Source organism: Magallana gigas, chromosome 5, assembly GCF_963853765.1.
Source record: "Magallana gigas chromosome 5, xbMagGiga1.1, whole genome shotgun sequence".
In the NCBI taxonomy this organism is placed as follows: domain Eukaryota; kingdom Metazoa; phylum Mollusca; class Bivalvia; order Ostreida; family Ostreidae; genus Magallana; species Magallana gigas.
This window is the reverse complement of record NC_088857.1, coordinates 45,755,445-45,775,108: the sequence shown is the minus strand read 5'-3', so window position 1 is coordinate 45,775,108 and position 19,664 is coordinate 45,755,445. Positions and strand designations below refer to the sequence as shown.

The 19,664-nt window shown below is 34.4% G+C and overlaps 2 protein-coding genes and 1 long non-coding RNA gene across 5 annotated transcripts in view; all 3 read right to left on the bottom strand.

Annotated features, from left to right (window-relative positions):
- Positions 1-493: 493 nt before the first annotated feature.
- Positions 494-19,664, bottom strand: part of LOC105327264 (uncharacterized) — a 43,402-nt gene continuing 24,231 nt past the window's right edge. Inside the window, exon 5 of the mRNA XM_034465130.2 lies at positions 494-1,386. Coding sequence (XP_034321021.2) covers positions 1,143-1,386 — 244 coding nt within the window. The 3' untranslated portion in view covers positions 494-1,142. The remainder of the gene's footprint in view (positions 1,387-19,664) is intronic.
- Positions 5,040-9,267, bottom strand: LOC136275774 (uncharacterized). Its single transcript, XR_010714269.1, has 4 exons — positions 8,779-9,267; positions 8,652-8,704; positions 6,894-7,034; positions 5,040-5,876 (listed from the first exon to the last, which is right to left on the bottom strand). It is a non-coding gene; the product is annotated as an uncharacterized lncRNA (long non-coding RNA).
- Positions 9,893-18,473, bottom strand: LOC136269525 (uncharacterized). Of its 3 annotated transcripts, none has more exons than XM_066085837.1 (2): positions 17,640-18,434; positions 9,893-10,913 (listed from the first exon to the last, which is right to left on the bottom strand). In XM_066085837.1, the coding sequence occupies exons 1-2, from the start codon at positions 17,956-17,958 to the stop codon at positions 10,885-10,887; spliced, it is 348 nt and encodes a 115-aa protein (XP_065941909.1). In that variant the 5' UTR covers positions 17,959-18,434; the 3' UTR covers positions 9,893-10,884. The 3 variants fall into 3 exon arrangements, with proteins under 3 accessions (XP_065941909.1, XP_065941908.1, XP_065941907.1); XM_066085836.1 differs by lacking the exon at positions 9,893-10,913 and adding an exon at positions 13,379-14,206; XM_066085835.1 differs by lacking the exon at positions 9,893-10,913 and adding an exon at positions 18,450-18,473 and having other exon boundaries at positions 16,429-17,936.

The window sequence follows — 19,664 nt, the reverse complement described above, 5'->3', positions numbered from 1 at the left end:
AAAAATGACATATTGTTAATTTTAGTATGTTTATTATTTTGTTAGTTGATTGATAATTTAAAAAAAATAAATTCATATAAAAGGAAGAAATGTATGATACAAGTACAAGGAAGTTTCTATGCAAAGTATATATGACTGATATAAAATGAGAGATGGGCGTCGAACAATTACAACCAAAAATAGCCTTGTTTACATAGTCAATTCCTTAAGTAACTCCGGACATGTTCTTCACTCATTCAATCATATACATTATTTCTAAAACAGCTGTCATGCAGCAAATTTTCGTTGCATAGACACGTACACATAATAAGCTCAGTCAGTTTTTATCAGTTCAAAAATGTGTTTTCCCTATATTTTATGTTCATTATAAATTAACAATTTGTATTACAATCCCTATCTCTTAAAAAAAAAAAAAAAAATATATATATATATATATATATATATATATATATATATATATATATATATATATATATATATATATATATAAATATATATATATATATATATATAAGACTATATCTTATTATTTAAGATATTTATACGCCTTTTCCTGTATCCCTTTGCCTTTAATATACTCGTACAAGACCTGAGATATGCAATCTGTTTGAAAGACAGACAAACGTGCGTTTTACTTTAATTTGTTGATAAATAACCATCCTAATAAATATAAGAAAACCTTTTCAATAGATTTACATTAACTTTGTTAACTCATTTGTATTCATTTTAAATACTTAAGCAAATGATCTATTAATTACTCATAAAAATGACATATCACTTAAATGTTTAACCTCTTATTGAATACAAATGTACTTTCATATTTGTATTTTAAGGAAAACTTTTGTGAAAATATGACGGAAAAAAGAACCCAGGGACTGAGCTTTGTGTATATATTTATAAAGAAATAATATTTTAAACTCTCTTTTAGGCATACACCAAATACATTTAAAGAACGTGTAAAATCAATAATGTCGTTTGTGCGTTTTTGCTATACCATTACATGTTTTACGCTGTTATTAGATCTGACAGAACATTTAGAAACGTTTTGAGAAGTTGAACTTAAAAAAATCATGAATAATGTCGCCTAGCATTAAGTTCATATAACATTGATTCTGAGATACATGTAGTTCCGGTTATGTTCATCACCATTTTTTAATTCGCTCTGCTGTTTCAGACGTGTCGTATGTATTCGATGGGCATTCCAAAATATTCTGATATCTCTCTGTATGACAACGGATGACTTTGGTAATTTCATCCTCACATGAGCTCCCAAGATGTTTTGACGGTTCGTTCCTAGCTTCACTCATACCAATGTTGGTTTGACTCAAAGTCATGCCAGTGCTGTGCCTTGTACATGCTTTGGTTTGCTCTGGTGACAGTCTACAACTATTTAAGAAGATTTTCGTAAAGTTATAAATCATCTTGCCACTATCACCAATGTTACATTGACATCAAAGTTTTATTAACTTCTTATATTTATATCACTTTAAGTGTTGAATAGGTACATGTCTCTATGACATTCAAAAAATTATCTTTTAGAATTCCTTTTACGTCTATATAACTACGGCAGAAGGAAGGGCCAGATGAAAAAATGAAAAATTCCTATTTGTTCGGACAAATAAGTTATTTGTTCGGACGAATTTCGATTTGTTCAGACAAATAAGTTATTTGTTCGGACGAATTAGGATTTGTTCGGACGAATTAGGATTTGTTCGGACGAATAAGTTATTTGTTCGGACGAATTAGGATTTGTTCGGACGAACTACAGATTTGTTCGGACAAATAATTTATTTGTTCGGACAAATAAGTTATTTGTTCGGACGAATTAGGATTTGTTCGGACGAATTACGATTTGTTCGGACGAATTACGATTTGTTCGGACGAATAAGTTATTTGTTCGGACGATTTAGGATTTGTTCGGACGAATTACATATTTGTTCGGACAAATATGTTATTTGTTCGGACAAATAAGTTATTTGTTCGGACGAGTTAGGATTTGTTCGGACGAATTACGATTTGCTCGGACGAATAAGTTATTTGTTCGGACGAATTACGATTTGTTCGGACGAATAAGATATTTGTTCGGACGAATTAGGATTTCTTCGGACGAATTATGATTTGTTCAGACAAATAAGTTATTTGTTCGGACGAATTAGGATTTGTTCGGACGAATTACGATTTGTTCGGACGAATAAATTATTTGTTCGGACGAATTACGAATTGTTCAGACGAATTAGATATTTGTTCAGACGAATTACGATTTGTTCGGACGAATTATGTTTTGTTCGGACAAATAAGTTATTTGTTCAGACGATTTAGGATTTGTTCGGACGAATTAGATATTTGTTCGGACAAATAACTTATTTGTTCGGACGAATTAGGATTTGTTTGGACGAATTAGGATTTGTTCGGACGAATAAGTTATTAATAGTGGTACATGTATGAGAGAGAGAGAGAGAGAGAGAGAGAGAGAGAGAGATATGTCATAATCATGGATACATAAATGTGAAAAGTCTAATCAGTTAACATGATCATGCGCGGATCCAGAAAAATTTACCGGGGTAGTGGTGGTAGGGGGGTCTGATAGATTCCGCAGGTGGATTTCGATTGTCGATGTTTATATTGAAAATATAGTCATTCTCCTGTTTACTTGGGACACTGGACATACGAAATTATCTTTCGCCTTAACTTTATACATATATATGTATACGATCAAAGTTAACTGATATGCTTCGTGGAATTGTAATAATCGCACAATTACTTAAGTGACTTATAAAACAAACTAGTTTTTACTTATACTTTATAATATAAAGACTACATGTATATTCAGACTACATGTATCTGCTCTGGTAATGATGTAGATGAAAGGGGGGGGGGGGTCAAGCCACCCCTTTCCTTCAAATGATAAATTGCTAATAATATAACATAGGTGGTACATGTATACTATCTGACATGTATGCAATATCTGATATATTGTGCTGTCAAGCTCAATTTTCAAACTCTATCTATCTAAAGGATTGGAGTTATATAATCATGGGGCCATGGGTTTTCGATAGTCTAAAACTAATGTTAACCATAATGGTTGTCTCATTAGTCAACTTTAAATCTATTTCATTTTTAAAATCAGACATAGCATCAAAAATCATCGATACAAAATCAAAGTTAGTCGTCATCATATGCAGTTTTTATCTATAAATAATCTGGATGCCGCATTCGATCGATTAAAATAGGCGTCAGATGTTTACGATAGTATGATTCATAAACAATATTTTTCAATAATAGTTAAGAAAAATGAGATACAACCTTTTGAAAATATTGTATAAAATTGTCAATTGTTTTGTAAGCTTTTATTTCACCTTAAATCGTCCAATTATTTTAATTTTCCCCATAACTTGATTCAATCAGTTATGATTATTCAATCAGTTATGATTATTGATAATGTTTTCATTTGCGCTCCTAAGATTCCAAACATAGGAAAACTTTACAAAGCCATATGATAATTTTAACATGCAAATACGTCATCAGAGGTCTATTTGACGGACAATAAGTATTTTTATCATTAAATTCTATTTTTATTACTTTTTTGCATTATAGTTAGGATGTTGGGATATTTTGCTGACTTTATATTATGAAGTATAAGTAAACATTAGTTTGTTTTATAAGTCACTTAAGTAACTGTGCGATTATTACAATTCCAGGAAGTATATCAGTTAACTTTGATCGTATACATGTATATGTATAAAGTTAAGGCGAAAGATAATTTCGTATGTCCAGTGTCCCAAGTAAACAGGAGAATGACTATATTTTCAATATAATAATCGACAATCGAAATCCACCTGCGGAATCATATAATTATGACTATTGGAATCATTTCTTCTGGCAATGCGCGAAATAAAACTTATCGTAAGTTAAAGCTGCTTGGTCCGATTTTTTTGTAATTACAGTATCTAGATTTTTTCCATACAAATCATATATCTTAGAAAGTTATGGACTTTCTCCTATTTACACAAGCAGAATCAGTCTCCTTTCAAAGTTAAAAACATTGAAAGTAAATAAAAATAATTTCTCTTTGGGCAAACGAAAAAACAAACCATAATGCATCACGGGAATGTTAAGAAAAGGAAACCGCTTGGTTTCGTCCCCCGAATGATTGGGGTTATTCAACCCGCACGCTATGCATCGATTGTAAAGAAAGCAGACTTTAGAAATATTAGCGAACAAAACGTACACATGTTTATTTGTAATTTGTCTGATCATTTCGACCTTTATTCAAAGCGATGTCAAATTCGTAATACAACCATACCCGTCTCGTCGTCAGGTGTGAAATTGAACATGAGGCGAAATAACGCAGTACGTTTTAATGTCGTTTGTGTTTTGTTTGCAAATTTTGTACGTATTTTTCTTCATTGAAATTTGGCATAATTGACGGGTAAAACTACTGCAATATCTATTATTATACATATACTAAGCACAGCCATCGTTTAATAGCGTGCATAAAATTTGATATAAAATCGGACCAAGCAGCTTTAAGAAAAAACCTGCGCTGCCTAGAGTTGGCATACATCTATACGCGGATCTAGAGCCGGGGTCGTCGGGGGGCCTTGCAACCCCACCCCGCAAACAAAACTATCTATCAGACCCCCCTACCACCACCACCACGGTAAATTTTTCTGGATCTGCGCATGATCATGTAAACTGATTAGAGTTTTCACATTTATGTATCCATGATTATGACATATCTCTCTCTCTCTCTCTCTCTCTCTCTCTCTCTCTCTCTCTCTCTCTCTCTCTCTCTCTCATACATGTACCACTATTAATAACTTATTTGTCCGAACAAATCCTAATTCTTCCGAACAAATCCTAATTCGTCCGAACAAATCCTAATTCGTCCGAACAAATAAGTTATTTGTCCGAACAAATAGCTAATTCGTCCGAACAAATCCTAATTCGTCCGAACAAATAAGTTATTTCTTTTTTTATGCTTTTACTATTTACAATGCTTTAGAAATGCGTTTCTAATGATAAAAAAAATTGGGAGTCATTCGTAGAGTTATAAGAAAGATACAGGGCTCGCAATTCTTTGTCATGTAAACAAGGTTCGTGCCATGTTTTTGTTTACATAGATTCAATATACAAGTAAAAAAATCCTTTTCCAGCTGATTTGTCTATTTTTTTATTTATTTTAAGCATAGATAAACAGTTCTTAACGTTTAATTCAATTGTTTCAGGTTTAAAACTGAAATTTTACTTTAACGTTCAAAATGTAAACAAACGCTTTGTTTACATAACGAAGAATTTCAAGCTCTGTAACTCGCCTATAACTCACCAAATGACACTCAAATTTCGGTTGACTATTCAAAATGCCTTTCTGAAACATTGTAAGTATTAAAATCGGAGAATACTTTTTGACCAAAATCGTGACCATACCCCTTTAATGTGCATCAAATAGCATTTTGTCAGTCACATCATCTGTACATGTTTTCATCTTTAAATTGGTGATTAAATGATGTATAGCTGAACACTTAGAGTCCATTCTACTGAAATATCCACAGGTGAACCTTGATTCATGTAATAATATTACGTTCAATTTTTGAGACATTTTTCAGATTCATGTAAACAGGCATTTACTGTGAATTGTCCTCTTATGTTAGCTTTGAGAATCTGTGACGTTCAATTTTTCATAACCCACAAGGCATAAGAGCTCAGGTGAACGTCGCCACGCATTTTGAATAGATTTATTTTTATAAATTAATGGAAACTTACATGATTATTTTGATATGAACCTTTTAAAAATAATCGTTAAACTTATCTTTTCGGTCTTAAAGAAGTTTTCCTGGCAAAGATTCTGGCGCTATATTTTTATCTGCGGAAGCGAACTGAAAAACATATTTTATGGATATGCCATCAATTATTCATATCCCTGACAAACATCGTATTTAGAATGGCTTTAAAGCGATGATACTACATATGATAAAACATATACAAATAAACATCAAAATAAATATAAATAAAATCTAACGCGCGGTTTTTAATCTGTCTGCACGGCGTGGTGTGTTATAGAACCGACGATATTTAAAATTCATTTTAATATAAAACATTTAATTCTTAATTTCGAGTAATGAACACTGCTTTAATGTAATTCCTTTTGTATTTACTACATATTTTTTTCAAAACGCTCATTTTTCAGCAGTTTTAGTTTTTGTTATCCCTTTCAGATACATAGAGAATAATACCTACCCTTTTCCATATCACAGCCGGTATCAGCCCGAGACTCCAATATCAGCTCAAGGGCTAAAAGCTCAAGGGGTGACATTGGTCTCGGGCTGATACATATCAGCCAGCATCAGCCTGAGACTCCACTATCAGCCCGAGGGTTAACATTGGTCTCAGGCTGATACATGGGCTATTTACAGGGTATTTATTATTATATTTATTACTATCTTGGTAATAATCTTTTTTTTTTGAAAAGCCTCAACTTGAACAAATTGATTTTTAATATTAATTGAAAATTGGCTGTATATGTATTAATTTTAAAAAATGAGATCTTGTTGTTTTGTCAAATATGTATCTATAGAACCGTAATTTCCTCGTGTTTTAAAATTAACTGCTCCAAAACTTAAGTTTTTAACTGCATTTTAAAATGTCGACTGTGCATATGTAAGAAATGTTTTATTTTTCGTCTGTTAACATGCACGAATGCCGTAACGGAAAAAAGTCAGTGGAGTTCCGCAAGGGGTGTGATACGGATCCGTATCAGCCATAGGGCTGATAACCTGTAATAGCCCCGGAGGCTGATATGAGTTTTGTGATGTCATCTGTATAACATATGCAAAAAACCTGTAAAATTTTACTAAGTATGTAATAAAAAACCATAATTTGATTTTAATATTTACCGAACGTAGATAGTAATGTGCAGCCAACAAACTGATTACAAGTCTTGTGTACAGAACAGTTGCACTTTGAGAAACATCTTGGTCCATAGAACCCTGTTGGGCAAGGAATGACACAGCCTTCTCCGTAAAATCCAATGCATTCTTTAAAACAACGAAAACATTCTCTCTACTGTCCACTGATATGTACGTAATTGTCTTTTGTGACAGGGTAAGTTCAAAACAGAATATTTTCCTTTTTAATTTGTGTTAATGTTTACCAAAAAATATAACACCGTCATCAGTGTTTTGTCGCATTAAAATCATATTTGCTTATATTAATGAAACTAATATTTAGATCTTTTGAGTACAAATAATGCCTATGAAAAAAAATTAAAAAAAACAATATGGAAAGTTTTGGTATTTTTTAATAAAAGAAAACAGACATATTTATCATAACAAATTCTATTCTACATCGGTACTTCGCTTGTATGAACGTGATGTACATGTACGTAATGCAAATGTACATTATGTACGTGATGCAAAATATTTTTTTTTATTCTTTTAGAATATTAGATATCCTTCTCACCATTGGTAAGAATATAATTCAATATTGGTCTGTTATGTTGTGACTATATGTAATAGCTTTCACAATTTTTTTTCGGGAAATGAAAAAATAAGTAGACACACTTAATAAATCAAAGGGAAACGGTTCTTGGTGAGTATTAGGTTCTATGATTTCTCTTTTACTGCTTTTATTTGTTTTTATAGTCTGTAGCCACTGTAGATGGCGTTTAATGTTCGTTTTCATCGAAAAGGACAATAGATTTTGGGGATCCCGACGTTACTGTATACAGTTGGGTTAGAAGTCTAGTTACATATTCACGACGCTGTTTATTTAAAAAGATTCTGTCTTCATAGTTTTTGTTTTTATAATTGGGGGTTTAGGCAATGTTATAGCGCTGGCTTTCAACATTTTGCTATTGAAAAAAAGGACATAGCAAGTTGATTTTTTTAATCTGGTGAAGTTTTGTGAGTCGCCTTTTAATGATGTTGAAGGTATTTGCTAGGCTTACATTCACTCTGATATATAAGATAGGTTAAATTTTGGATTCATTTTCCAAATTGTGTTTTTATGGACTGTTCGTTCTGTAGCCCATGTTGTCTTTTCTCTTGTTCAGTAGTAATCAACATTTATCAGATATAAAAGCCAACTTTTTGACACATGTATTGTAGCATATTGTCTAATATGGTTATCTTTTTTACTAAATCCATTCTGATGAATAAATAACCATTCAGATACATAATTAACCGGGTAATTAGGTGGTTTTCATCATATGTCTTGAGACAAGTAAACTCAATATGCTTAATAAAGATTGTAATGAAAACAATTCATTACGTTTTAAGGAGGAATATGATGCATTCTGAAAGTCAAGGAAAAGTGCCTTTCAGTCAGTCCGAAAATTATATATCTGCCTGATGGCTAATGTGTAAGATTGCAAATAAGAATAAGAACCTAAGGCAGAACGCACTTAAAGCACGAGTGAGAAACTTTAATTAGACTGCGAGGGCTTTGTTGATGTTTTCTATTTTTTTTATTAGACATCTTAAAATTTAATACATGTATATGAATAACTAAATAAATTAAATATTTGCTGGGTTTTAAAAGTTTGTAAACAATTGAACTCTACTCGCTGGGTATTTATAAATAAGGTAAACATTTAAAATATCATTTAACGAATTAAGCCACTTTTTACTCTATTTTTAAAATGTCACACATACCTGCACAGATTCCATTTATTTTTCTATAGCCAGCACAGCATTTTGTTCGCAAACTAAATAAACAAAAATGCTTTGTACAATTGGTTTTCGCTACGTTTTTAAAAAGGACAACATAAGTTATGCTTACGTGTCGTCTATGCATTCTGTGGCTCTGGACAATGAAATGATGGCTACCAAAAACACAAAATGTGTACACGAAAAAAATTGATTAAGACTTGTTATCATTCTTGTCAATTTGTATTTGCTTATACATATGAATTAACTATGCTCTTATACCAAAATGAAAACTTCCCAAATGTGGTGTCCTTCCGTGACAGTCACTTAAAGATGAATAAAGAGGAAACAAATAAAGTGTCCTTCAAAACAGTCTAATAATAACTAATAATAATGTTTGGTTGGCACTGTAACAGTTGTCAGACTAATAAATGCAAATAATATGACAATTTTTGGAACATTTTTCACATCTTTAGTGTCAACTAGGCACAAATTATGAAAAAAAAATCATGTTGAATCAACAAAAAGTGCAAATGATGTATAACTTGATACATTCAGCATAAAGACAACCAAACATATTTTAAATTTTAAAGACGCTTAGTATATGTTGAGATAAGGGAAAAAAGTTTTTAATAAATGATGATTTCACATTGAAGAATTAGACTTATAAGGAAAATTTGCTTTACGATATATCAAAAGTTGTTTGCGTAACAAAAGTAACTGTCAGATCAAAATGAATCACCTGACTATATTTTATGTTGATTATTGACAAAGAAGTCACATTTCAATTAGTGTAACTGAGCATGCTCGGTTGATTTCTCAATGGCGTTTCAGTGTACATGTATCAATTGCACAATATAGGATTTATAATATAAATGCTTTAGATCATTGTTAATATAATATAATCATTTATTGATGCAATCAAACATTTCAACATATTTGTTATTGTCTAGGCTATTTGATATCCCATTGGTTATAAAGAAGATTTTACCAAAGGCCTAAAGCATTAATATTTCTTTTATTAACAGTAAAAATATTTATAAAATTTCTTTAGATTGAGCTAATCCCTAATGTTTAAAAGTAGTATATGTGGAATTCGACCAATAACACAGAATTATTGTTAAATAATAACAGTTATGTTAACTTTATGAGATTTCTTTTAATTTGATTTATTATCAAAGATGAAAGTTAAAATAAGGGAGTGCCAGTATACCCAATAAATAATAAAAAAAAAAAGAAGAAATAGCTAGTTCATACTGAATTCTTTTTATTGGCTGAATGGGCCATGGCCGTTTAAGTGAGGGAGCCGAGGCATCAATATATAGCCTTGTATGGCATCCCTAAAAATGCAAAAATGGTGAACCCTGGGAACAGATGTTCACAATTACATGTGTACTGTCAAGATAAGCACATATTAGTTATAACCAAGTCCAATGATACTACTGGTAAGCCTAAAAGCCGCATCCACACTTTGAGGCGTCTCAGACTTTGGTGAAGAAGATGGGAAAAACGGCCATGACGATGGGATTGATGAAGACAGTACATTTACTCAGCAAGATCAAAAGCAACACAACCTGTAAATACAACAAATCTAACAGCAGAAAAGGTGTAACAAAATCACAACTAATATGAAACATTTTATATTCAATAACCGAAAATGCTAGTTAAAGAGGGTGGGAGGGTGGGTAAAATCTTCTGCTTTGACTGATGATGTAAATGCGTACTATAATGACGTCAGCAATTCATGATGTTCTCACTAATTTTCGCGCGCAAAGTCATTAAAGCTCAAATTACGAAATTTTATAAAAAAGGAAAAATATTGTCCGTTCATTTTGATAAATGGATTTAACCTTAAATGGTGAAATCCTATTATCAAAGATGAAAGTTAAAATAAGAGAGTGCCAGTATACCCAATAAATAATAAAAAAAAGAAGAAATAGCTAGTTCATACTGAATTCTTTTTATTGGCTGAATGGGCCATGGCCGTTTAAGTGAGGGAGCCGAGGCATCAATATATAGCCTTGTATGGCATCCCTAAAAATGCAAAAATGGTGAACCCTGGGAACAGATGTTCACAATTACATGTGTACTGTCAAGATAAGCACATATTAGTTATAACCAAGTCCAATGATACTACTGGTAAGCCTAAAAGCCGCATCCACACTTTGAGGCGTCTCAGACTTTGGTGAAGAAGATGGGAAAAACGGCCATGACGATGGGATTGATGAAGACAGTACATTTACTCAGCAAGATCAAAAGCAACACAACCTGTAAATACAACAAATCTAACAGCAGAAAAGGTGTAACAAAATCACAACTAATATGAAACATTTTATATTCAATAACCGAAAATGCTAGTTAAAGAGGGTGGGAGGGAGGGTAAAAACTTCTGCTTTGACTGATGATGTAAATGCGTACTATAATGACGTCAGCAATTCATGATGTTCTCACTAATTTTCGCGCGCAAAGTCATTAAAGCTCAAATTACGAAATTTTATAAAAAAGGAAAAATATTGTCCGTTCATTTTGATAAATGGATTTAACCTTAAATGGTGAAATCCTATTATCAAAGATGAAAGTTAAAATAAGGGAGTGCCAGTATACCCAATAAATAATAAAAAAAAGAAGAAATAGCTAGTTCATACTGAATTCTTTTTATTGGCTGAATGGGCCATGGCCGTTTAAGTGAGGGAGCCGAAGCATCAATATATAGCCTTGTATGGCATCCCTAAAAATGCAAAAATGGTGAACCCTGGGAACAGATGTTCACAATTACATGTGTACTGTCAAGATAAGCACATATTAGTTATAACCAAGTCCAATGATACTACTGGTAAGCCTAAAAGCCGCCACGAGACTATGCCAAATGCTATGGCATAGTCTGCGCCACCAGTAGTAAAAAAATAAATAAATAAATAAGCGCCCCCATCGCCACAGACAAATGAACTTTAGATAAAACAAGAGGCCCAGGGGCCACATCGCTCACCTGAGCAACAATTGCCTTAATTCTGATCAAATTAGCATTACAGTATCAAAATATCTTGACAACTAAGTGGAGAGTAGATCTTGCAAACAAAAAAATTTAAAATCTGCCAATTTTTATCCACCTCTTATTTTTTGGTAAATACCAAGCCCCTTTTGTTGTTGTACCTGTAAGAAGATTTTTCTCTATTCCTATAACCCCCCCCCCTCCCCATTTCGTGGCCCCACTATTCTCTAGGGAATCATGGTTTCATCAAACTTCAATCTACCTTTAATCTCATAACCTGTGCTTTCACACTAAGTACTGAGTTTTGGACCGAAAACTTTCCCAGAATATTTTTAAAGATTGTAAAACTTGATCCCCCAATTGTGGCCTCACCCTACCCCCGGGGACCATGATTTGAACAAACTTGAATCAACACTTCCTGAGGATGCTTCCACTCAAATTTGAGCTTTTCTGGCCTGATAGTTTTTGAGAAGAAGATTTTTAAAGATATTCTCTATATATTCCTATGTAAAACTTGATCCCCCAATTGTGGCCCCACCCTATCCCGGGGACCATGATTTGAACAAACTTGAATCTACCTTACCTGATGATGCCTCCACTCAAAGTTGAGCTTTCCTGGCCTAATAGTTTTTGAGAAGAAAATTTTTAAAGATTTTCTCTTTATATTCCTACGTAAAACTTGATCCCCCAATTGTGGCCCCACCCTACCCCCGGGGACCATGATTTGAACAAACTTGAATCAACACTTCCTGAGGATGCTTCCATTTTAATTTGAGCTTTTCTGGCCTAATAGTTTTTAAAAGAAATTTTTTAAAAGATTTTCTCTATATATTCCTATGTAAAACTTGATCCCCCATTGTGGCCCCACCCTACCCCCGGGGACCATGATTAAAACAAACTTGAATCTACACTACATGAGGATGCTCCCATTTTAATTTGAGTCTTTCTGGCCTAATAGTTTTTAAAAGAAATTTTTTAAAAGATTTTCTCTATATACTCCTTTGTAAAACTTGATCCCCCAATTGTGGCCCCACCCTACCCCCGGGGACCATGATTTGAACAACCTTGAATCTACACTTCCTGAGGATGCTTCCATTTTAATTTGAGCTTTTCTGGCCAAATAGTTTTTGAGAAGAAGATTTTTAAAGATTTTCTCTATATATTCCTATGTAAAACTTGATCCCCCAATTGTGGCCCCACCCTACCCCCGGGGATCATGATTTGAACAAACTTATATCTACACTTCATGAGGATGCTTCCATTTTAATTTGAGCTTTTCTGGCCAAATAGTTTTTGAGAAGAAGATTTTTAAAGATTTTCTCTATATATTCCTATGTAAAACTTGATGCCCCAATTGTGGCCCCACCCTACCCCCGGGGACCATGATTTGAACAAACTTATATCTACACTTCATGAGGATGCTTCCATTATAATTTGAGTCTTTCCAGCCTGATAGTTTTTGAGAAGAAGATTTTTGAAAAATACCAACAAATTTTCCATAATTCTCAATTATCTCCCCTTTAAAAAGGGGGTGGCCCTTCATTTGAACAAACTTGAATTCCCTTCACCTAGTGGTGCTTTGTGCCAAATTTGGTTGAAATCTGCCCAGTGGTTCTTGAGAAGAAGATGAAAATGTGAAAAGTTTACAACGACGACGACGACGACAACGACAACGACGACAGACAACGGACAAATTGTGATCAGAAAAGCTCACTTGAGCCTTTGGCTCAGGTGAGCTAATTAAAAAGGTAATCAGCAAAAGGTAACGAGTGATCAAATATTGATCACTGTCAGATACATAACAGAAGTGCATCATAGGCAAGATCATTGTCTGCCAATATCAAACTGACTGGGTATATAAGTGCAAATAAGTCAGGCGCAATAATATAATCAATGCAGCCACTACAAATTTGTGACTGAGACTATGACCCGTTAACTAGTCATAGCACAGCCATGGCCCAAACTCTCCCAATTTTGGTGACACTTTTTCAGTGGGTTTTGTAATAAAAGTCTGCAAAGCTTGTTGGAGGCGGTACAAGAAAAATTGGTTACCAAGTTCAGAGAGATGAACTCCGTCAGGGGCAAACAAGTGCGGACAATCAATCTGAATTTCTGGATATCGAATATATTTCCCCCCTGTGCGGATTAAGGCGGTTGCAACAAAACTGTTTAACCGTTTTCTGACCATATCCATTGCTTCTTGGTCAACACCGCCTCGCCAGTGCTGGCGGGGGAGTATCTGTGACCAAACCAAAATAGTGTCGGGCAACAGCTTGGCCAAACTGACCAAGGTGTTGTTGATTTTTAGTCTTAAATCAACAGACTTCTCACCTTTATCACCCGGTATGATATTGCCCCCACAGTGCAATACGAGGAAATTGGGTGGGTCCTCTACTTTTAGTAAACACTTGATTTTCGGCAGAATTTCCTTCCCATTTCATTCCACCCTTACCCTGCCAGAAAATTGTTGCCCGATGCCTTTCTAGCTCGAGGTGAGTTTGAAATATTGAATGCCTTGTATGACAAAAGGCTCTCTTAATAATGGACGAACCCACAATCCAAATTCTAGTATCTGCAAATACAAAATTAATTGAACGAGAAATATATACACACATATTACGTATTCCACAATAGTATGTTAGTTTATGTCTAGATATGACATACAGAAGCTACCATTGTAACCCTGTTGTGAAATAAATAAAAACAGGGCAGCGTGACAATAACAAACTAAATTGTATAACACCTTAAATGCACAATATAAATGCAAGCAAAATGCTTAGCTTCTGATGTACCTATACATGCTACGAGATTTCCAACGCCCATTGCCCGCAATATCCATTTGACTCATTCCACTAGCCCATGCGTTGGAAGCTGCTCCAATGCGGAAAGAATGAGTCTTATACATTTTGGTGTCCAAACCTAGCATTCTAATAGCCTTGTTAAATACCGATTCTGCTTGATATCTGGTCACTGGATAGCCAGACAAATGAATGAAAAAGGCTCCGGGGGAATTTGGTCTTAAAGTTGCATATTTATTTAGATGTTGGATAGGGCAGATTGGGCTAGCGGGCACTAAAGTGATTGTGGCACCCTTTCCCTCTTGATCAGTTTTGGAGTGTCTTAAGGTTATGATGACTGAATTGCTGGTTGATAACCGAACATCGCCTACTTGTATTGAATGACCTGGTTTTACTTTTGAATCCTGTACTAGCACCCCTATTCTAAAATATCCAAAAATGCTGTGCAAAAAAGTGCACTGAATAAAATTGATTCATAGTTTGATAGGCAAACCTGAGGAAGAATAGAAATTAGACCTTGAAGGATGCTGATGGTTATTGGTTTGCGATTGTCAACTCTTGTGTTCATACGACTAAATCCGACCAATACCTTTTGTAATATAAATGATTTTGTTGTATCCAGAAAACCCCGGATTCTGCAAAAATATGATATTCCTGCAATATATGCTTTGACTGTGCTTGATGAGAATTGTTTAAATGAGAGATACGCTACAAAATGGATCAAGTCATTAGGGTTTGGTGGCCAAGTTTGATTACGTTCATAAGCATGGCAAAATAAATTAAACTGATGAACTGCTGTCATGTATAATTTCTTTGTGTTTTCAGACAAGGAACAACTTAGCAATTCTTGTGCTCGATATTGTAGATGAGTCTGAGGAATGAGTCTGGAACAGTCGATGGGAGCTGGTCGGCTTCTGGAAAGACATGTCTGAATCTGTTCCACTGCAGACGAGAGAGAGAATCAGCTTTAACGTTTTGAACTCCTATAATATGCTGCCCTTTAAATTGAATATTATGCACAAGTCCCTTCAGGACTAACAATCTTAAGAGAATCATGACTCTGGGTGATTTGGATGTTTTAGTATTTAAAATGGTAACAAGTGCTTTATTATCTGTGTGAAGAATTACTCTTTTTCCCACCAGCTCCTTACCCCAAATAGAGAATGCCATTGGTATGGGAACCAATTCTAAAAATGAGATGTCCCTAAATATGCATGCCCCTTTCCAGGATTCAGGCCATGTTAAAAAGGCCCAATGAGTTCCAAAAATAGCCCCACAACCTAGGTTTTCAGAACCAGCACTGTCTGTGAATAATTCTAACTGAAAATCATTGGCCCAGTCTACCTGCTTATAAGAATTTATACCATTAAATGACTCCAGGATAACAAGCCACATTTGTATATCTTGCTTCATTTCGGAAGAAACTCTACGTTTATGATAAGGCTTGCTAAGGCCGGCTGTGGCATCATACAAGCGCCTTACGAATGCTCGGCCCGCTGGAATAGCTCTAATGCAGAAATTAAGTAGGCCAGTTAGTGACTGGATTTCACTAAGGGTCACCTTTTTACGGTAAAGAAAATAGTTCAGTTGATGACGTAATTGACCCAATTTGTCTAAGGGAATACTAACCGTCTCTGCAACTGTATCGATTTCGAGTCCTAAAAACACTAATTTTGTTGTAGGACCCAAGGTTTTGTCGTGGGCTAGTGGAACCCCTAATTCATCACAAAGACTGGTAAATTTTGACACTAGATAATGGCATTCCTGAGTCCCAGGAAGACCAGCTAGTAGAAAATCATCAAGGTAGTGCACTACGTTATAAGATTGACACAGAGTTTTTAATACCCATTCCAGAAAGGAAGCAAACTTTTCAAATTTAGCACAACTTACTGAACACCCTAATGGCATACACTTGTCAATATAAATGTAATTATTTATCTTGTAACCCAGCAGCTGAAAATCAGATGGATGAACCGGAAGTAAGCGAAAAGCACTCTTGACGTCCAAACGAGCAATTAACGCACCTGAACCTAACTTTTCTAACATTTCAAGGGCTTCTTCAAATGGGGTATATCTAACTGAACAATACTTGTGATCAATATAATCATTCACACTATCACCAGCTGGGTGAGACAAATGATGAATTAGGCGGAAAGTACCATCCTTCTTTGGCACCATACCTATCGGGGAAAGTCTAAGGTTATGAAGTGGGGAGTAAGGGAAAGGTCCAGCAACCCTGCCCATATTTATTTCTTTGTTAACCAATTGTATGGCTTCTGTGGTAAGTAACTTTAGAGACTTAAGGTTGTTACAGTTGTATGGCCGTCTAGGACCTTCATAACATAATTTAAAACCAAATTGAAACCCCTCTAGTAATTTGAGGGCATTTTCCCTAATAGGGTATTTTGCCAAATATTTGGATAATGCTGGGACTTTAATGGGAGTGCAAGCAACATTACTGACGTCTAGCATGCAAGGGAAGGGGGATTCTGTTACTGTTTGTGGCTGGTTTAACTGTTGACTGAGGACGCCAGGTTGATTGGAAGTTTCCAGATCTAAAATTCAAGGAATTTCGAGTAGTGTTTCTACACATTGTGTATGGGTGGGGCTGTGAGCATAATATACACAAATGGCTATAAAGACAGTTTTGCCTTGAACATGCGCCCCTGTAATTAAAATTATAGCATTTCAGAGGCTGGGGTTGGTTTACCAAATGCTGTGGGGAAGGTGCGCTGTTGTACATGTAAAGCAGCCATAGCTCCTGATCCACTATAGCAAATGACATTGAAGGATTGCACTCTTTCTTAAGTCTGCATTGGATGTCATAATCGCGCCACCCCAAACCATTGACCCGATTTGCCCCAAGCCGTATTGTGTGAATATATTTAAACAGGCCTGAAGTTTCTGTGGGATGAGCCAAAGCAAAGATAGATGCATAAACAAGGAAAGCATCCGTCCAGACCTGAATATCAGTGATGGGTCTTAATTTGGATTTAGCAGATAGAGCCAAGCTGCCATTTTGAAGTGAGAAATACTTTGTATCATCATTTGGGTCAGTTTCGGTTCTATTGTTAATCAAAGATGCCAAATTAACATATTCCCCATTAGCAATTTTAATTTTGACATTGTTGGGTACATTATGTCCCAGTTCATTATCGTAACTGGCTACACGTGCATTCGAAAGTTCAGAACCAGACTGAGATGTACCTTCTTCCTGCGACTGAGGACTCCCTCTGTCTTTTAAGATGGTGGATATCCGCTCCGCCAGGTCTTGCAGTTGGTGAGGAGGTAGCGGCTCCACAGGGGGAGTTTCCTGTGCACCAAGTGTGTAGGAAGGACCAGGGATGGACTGGGGCAGTTCAGGTGCCAGATTCATCTGAACTTCAGGATAATCAGTAGTCGAAGGGGCTGAAGGAGGCTCTAGGAGAGGCGGTTGCTTCCCTGCTCGTTTCCGAGGTTGATAGGGTTGGCTCTCGCTGCTCTGTGTTTTTCTCTTCGGCATTTCTTTTCTCAAAATTATAAACATGAAATACCACTCAGTTATAATGAGCAATCACCCAATCAAATGTGCATAAAACTATCCTATATTAAATTTGTTGTTGCCAAGCATGAACAACATGGATCATAATCAAAACACAATCACAAATATTCTGCGCATCGACAACAACACAAATTTTAGCAATATTGGTAAACAAAAAAATACAAAAATTTGTGATTTGCCAAACGATTTTATGACCTTTATAACAATATGATAAATGTGTGGCAAAATTAATGCAGTACCCTATCGTGTTGTTTGTTTTGTAAACAAAAATATTCTTTCATTATAAATATTGCTTTCAAATGACTAGCGTACACTACGCAAAGCTTGATGTAAAATCGGACCAAGCAGTAAAAATTAGTTAAATAATGAATTAAATAATGCATTTAACATTGCTGCAATAAGTTTTATAAATTAATTTTCCCTAAGTGATAATAAATTTTAAAGAAATATATACACTGTAAATTAAGCGTCCTTACCGTTAAAATCTTCTGCTTTGACTGATGATGAAATGCGTACTATAATGACGTCAGCAATTCATGATGTTCTCACTAATTTTCGCGCGCAAAGTCATTAAAGCTCAAATTACGAAATTTTCTAAAAAAGGAAAAATATTGTCCGTTCACTTTGATAAATGGATTTAACCTTAAATGGTGAAATTCTATTAGTATGTATAGTGCCTTCAGGGGTTTAGCATCAGGGTTTACCTGCAATGCTTGTTCGTAGATATATTAGAATTAATAGTTTCAAATAAAATCATGGTGATAGGTCAGACGTAAACTGCTATCACCTATATCACACAGGTCGGAATTGAACTGCTGTTATGATATCTGTTGTAGGTCAGACTTGATCTCCTAATAAACCCTTTTTTAGATGAAGTGTAAAGAATTTTGTCGTCAATTTTATGCAAGTTTATGTAAAATAACATACCCTTATATTGGTTAATTTCTAGTCATTTAATAAAATGACTAAATTCGCAATGCATGTATTGTCTCATTTTTTAAGCTTCTAGTCAGATCAGAAAGTATTACATATATAAAGTTCTGAACACGTTCTGGTTCTCTAAACTAATACTCTATTCAATCCTAAAAAAGATAACTATAGCTAATATAAACTTTTTATATAATATACTGAACCTTTAACTTATAATGATAATATCATAATAACGTTTTGGAACTATACAATTTCCATGTAAGAAAAGTACCAAGTAAGCATTTTTATGTGTTTTATTACACAACAATGACTTCCATCTAAAAACTAATTTCAAATATCAACTAATCATCATGTTATTTATAAAATGATTATATTGTATGTATGGCATTTGATTATATCGTAAATCATGTTATTGATTTCAATTTTAATTTTTTAAATAAAAATGAGGAAAAAGTTCTCTATGATATTGATACGACACAATTGCGAGTTTTGCCATTTGTTTAAATCGAGAGCTGCTAAGAAGATATGAACTTTTATCAATGAACAAACCTAAGAAGCTTTTTTATTTCCTTTAGTATGTAATGGGATTAGATTTACAATTAAACTCTTTGTTTTTCACTTAAAAAAGGATGTAGACAATGATTCAACGCATAAGTTTGGATGTTAGCAAATCAAATCCCTTGTAATTATTAATTACTTCAATATATAACAGAATTAAAAGTATTGAACTGTGTAAGTTTTTACATTAACCCCAAGACTTG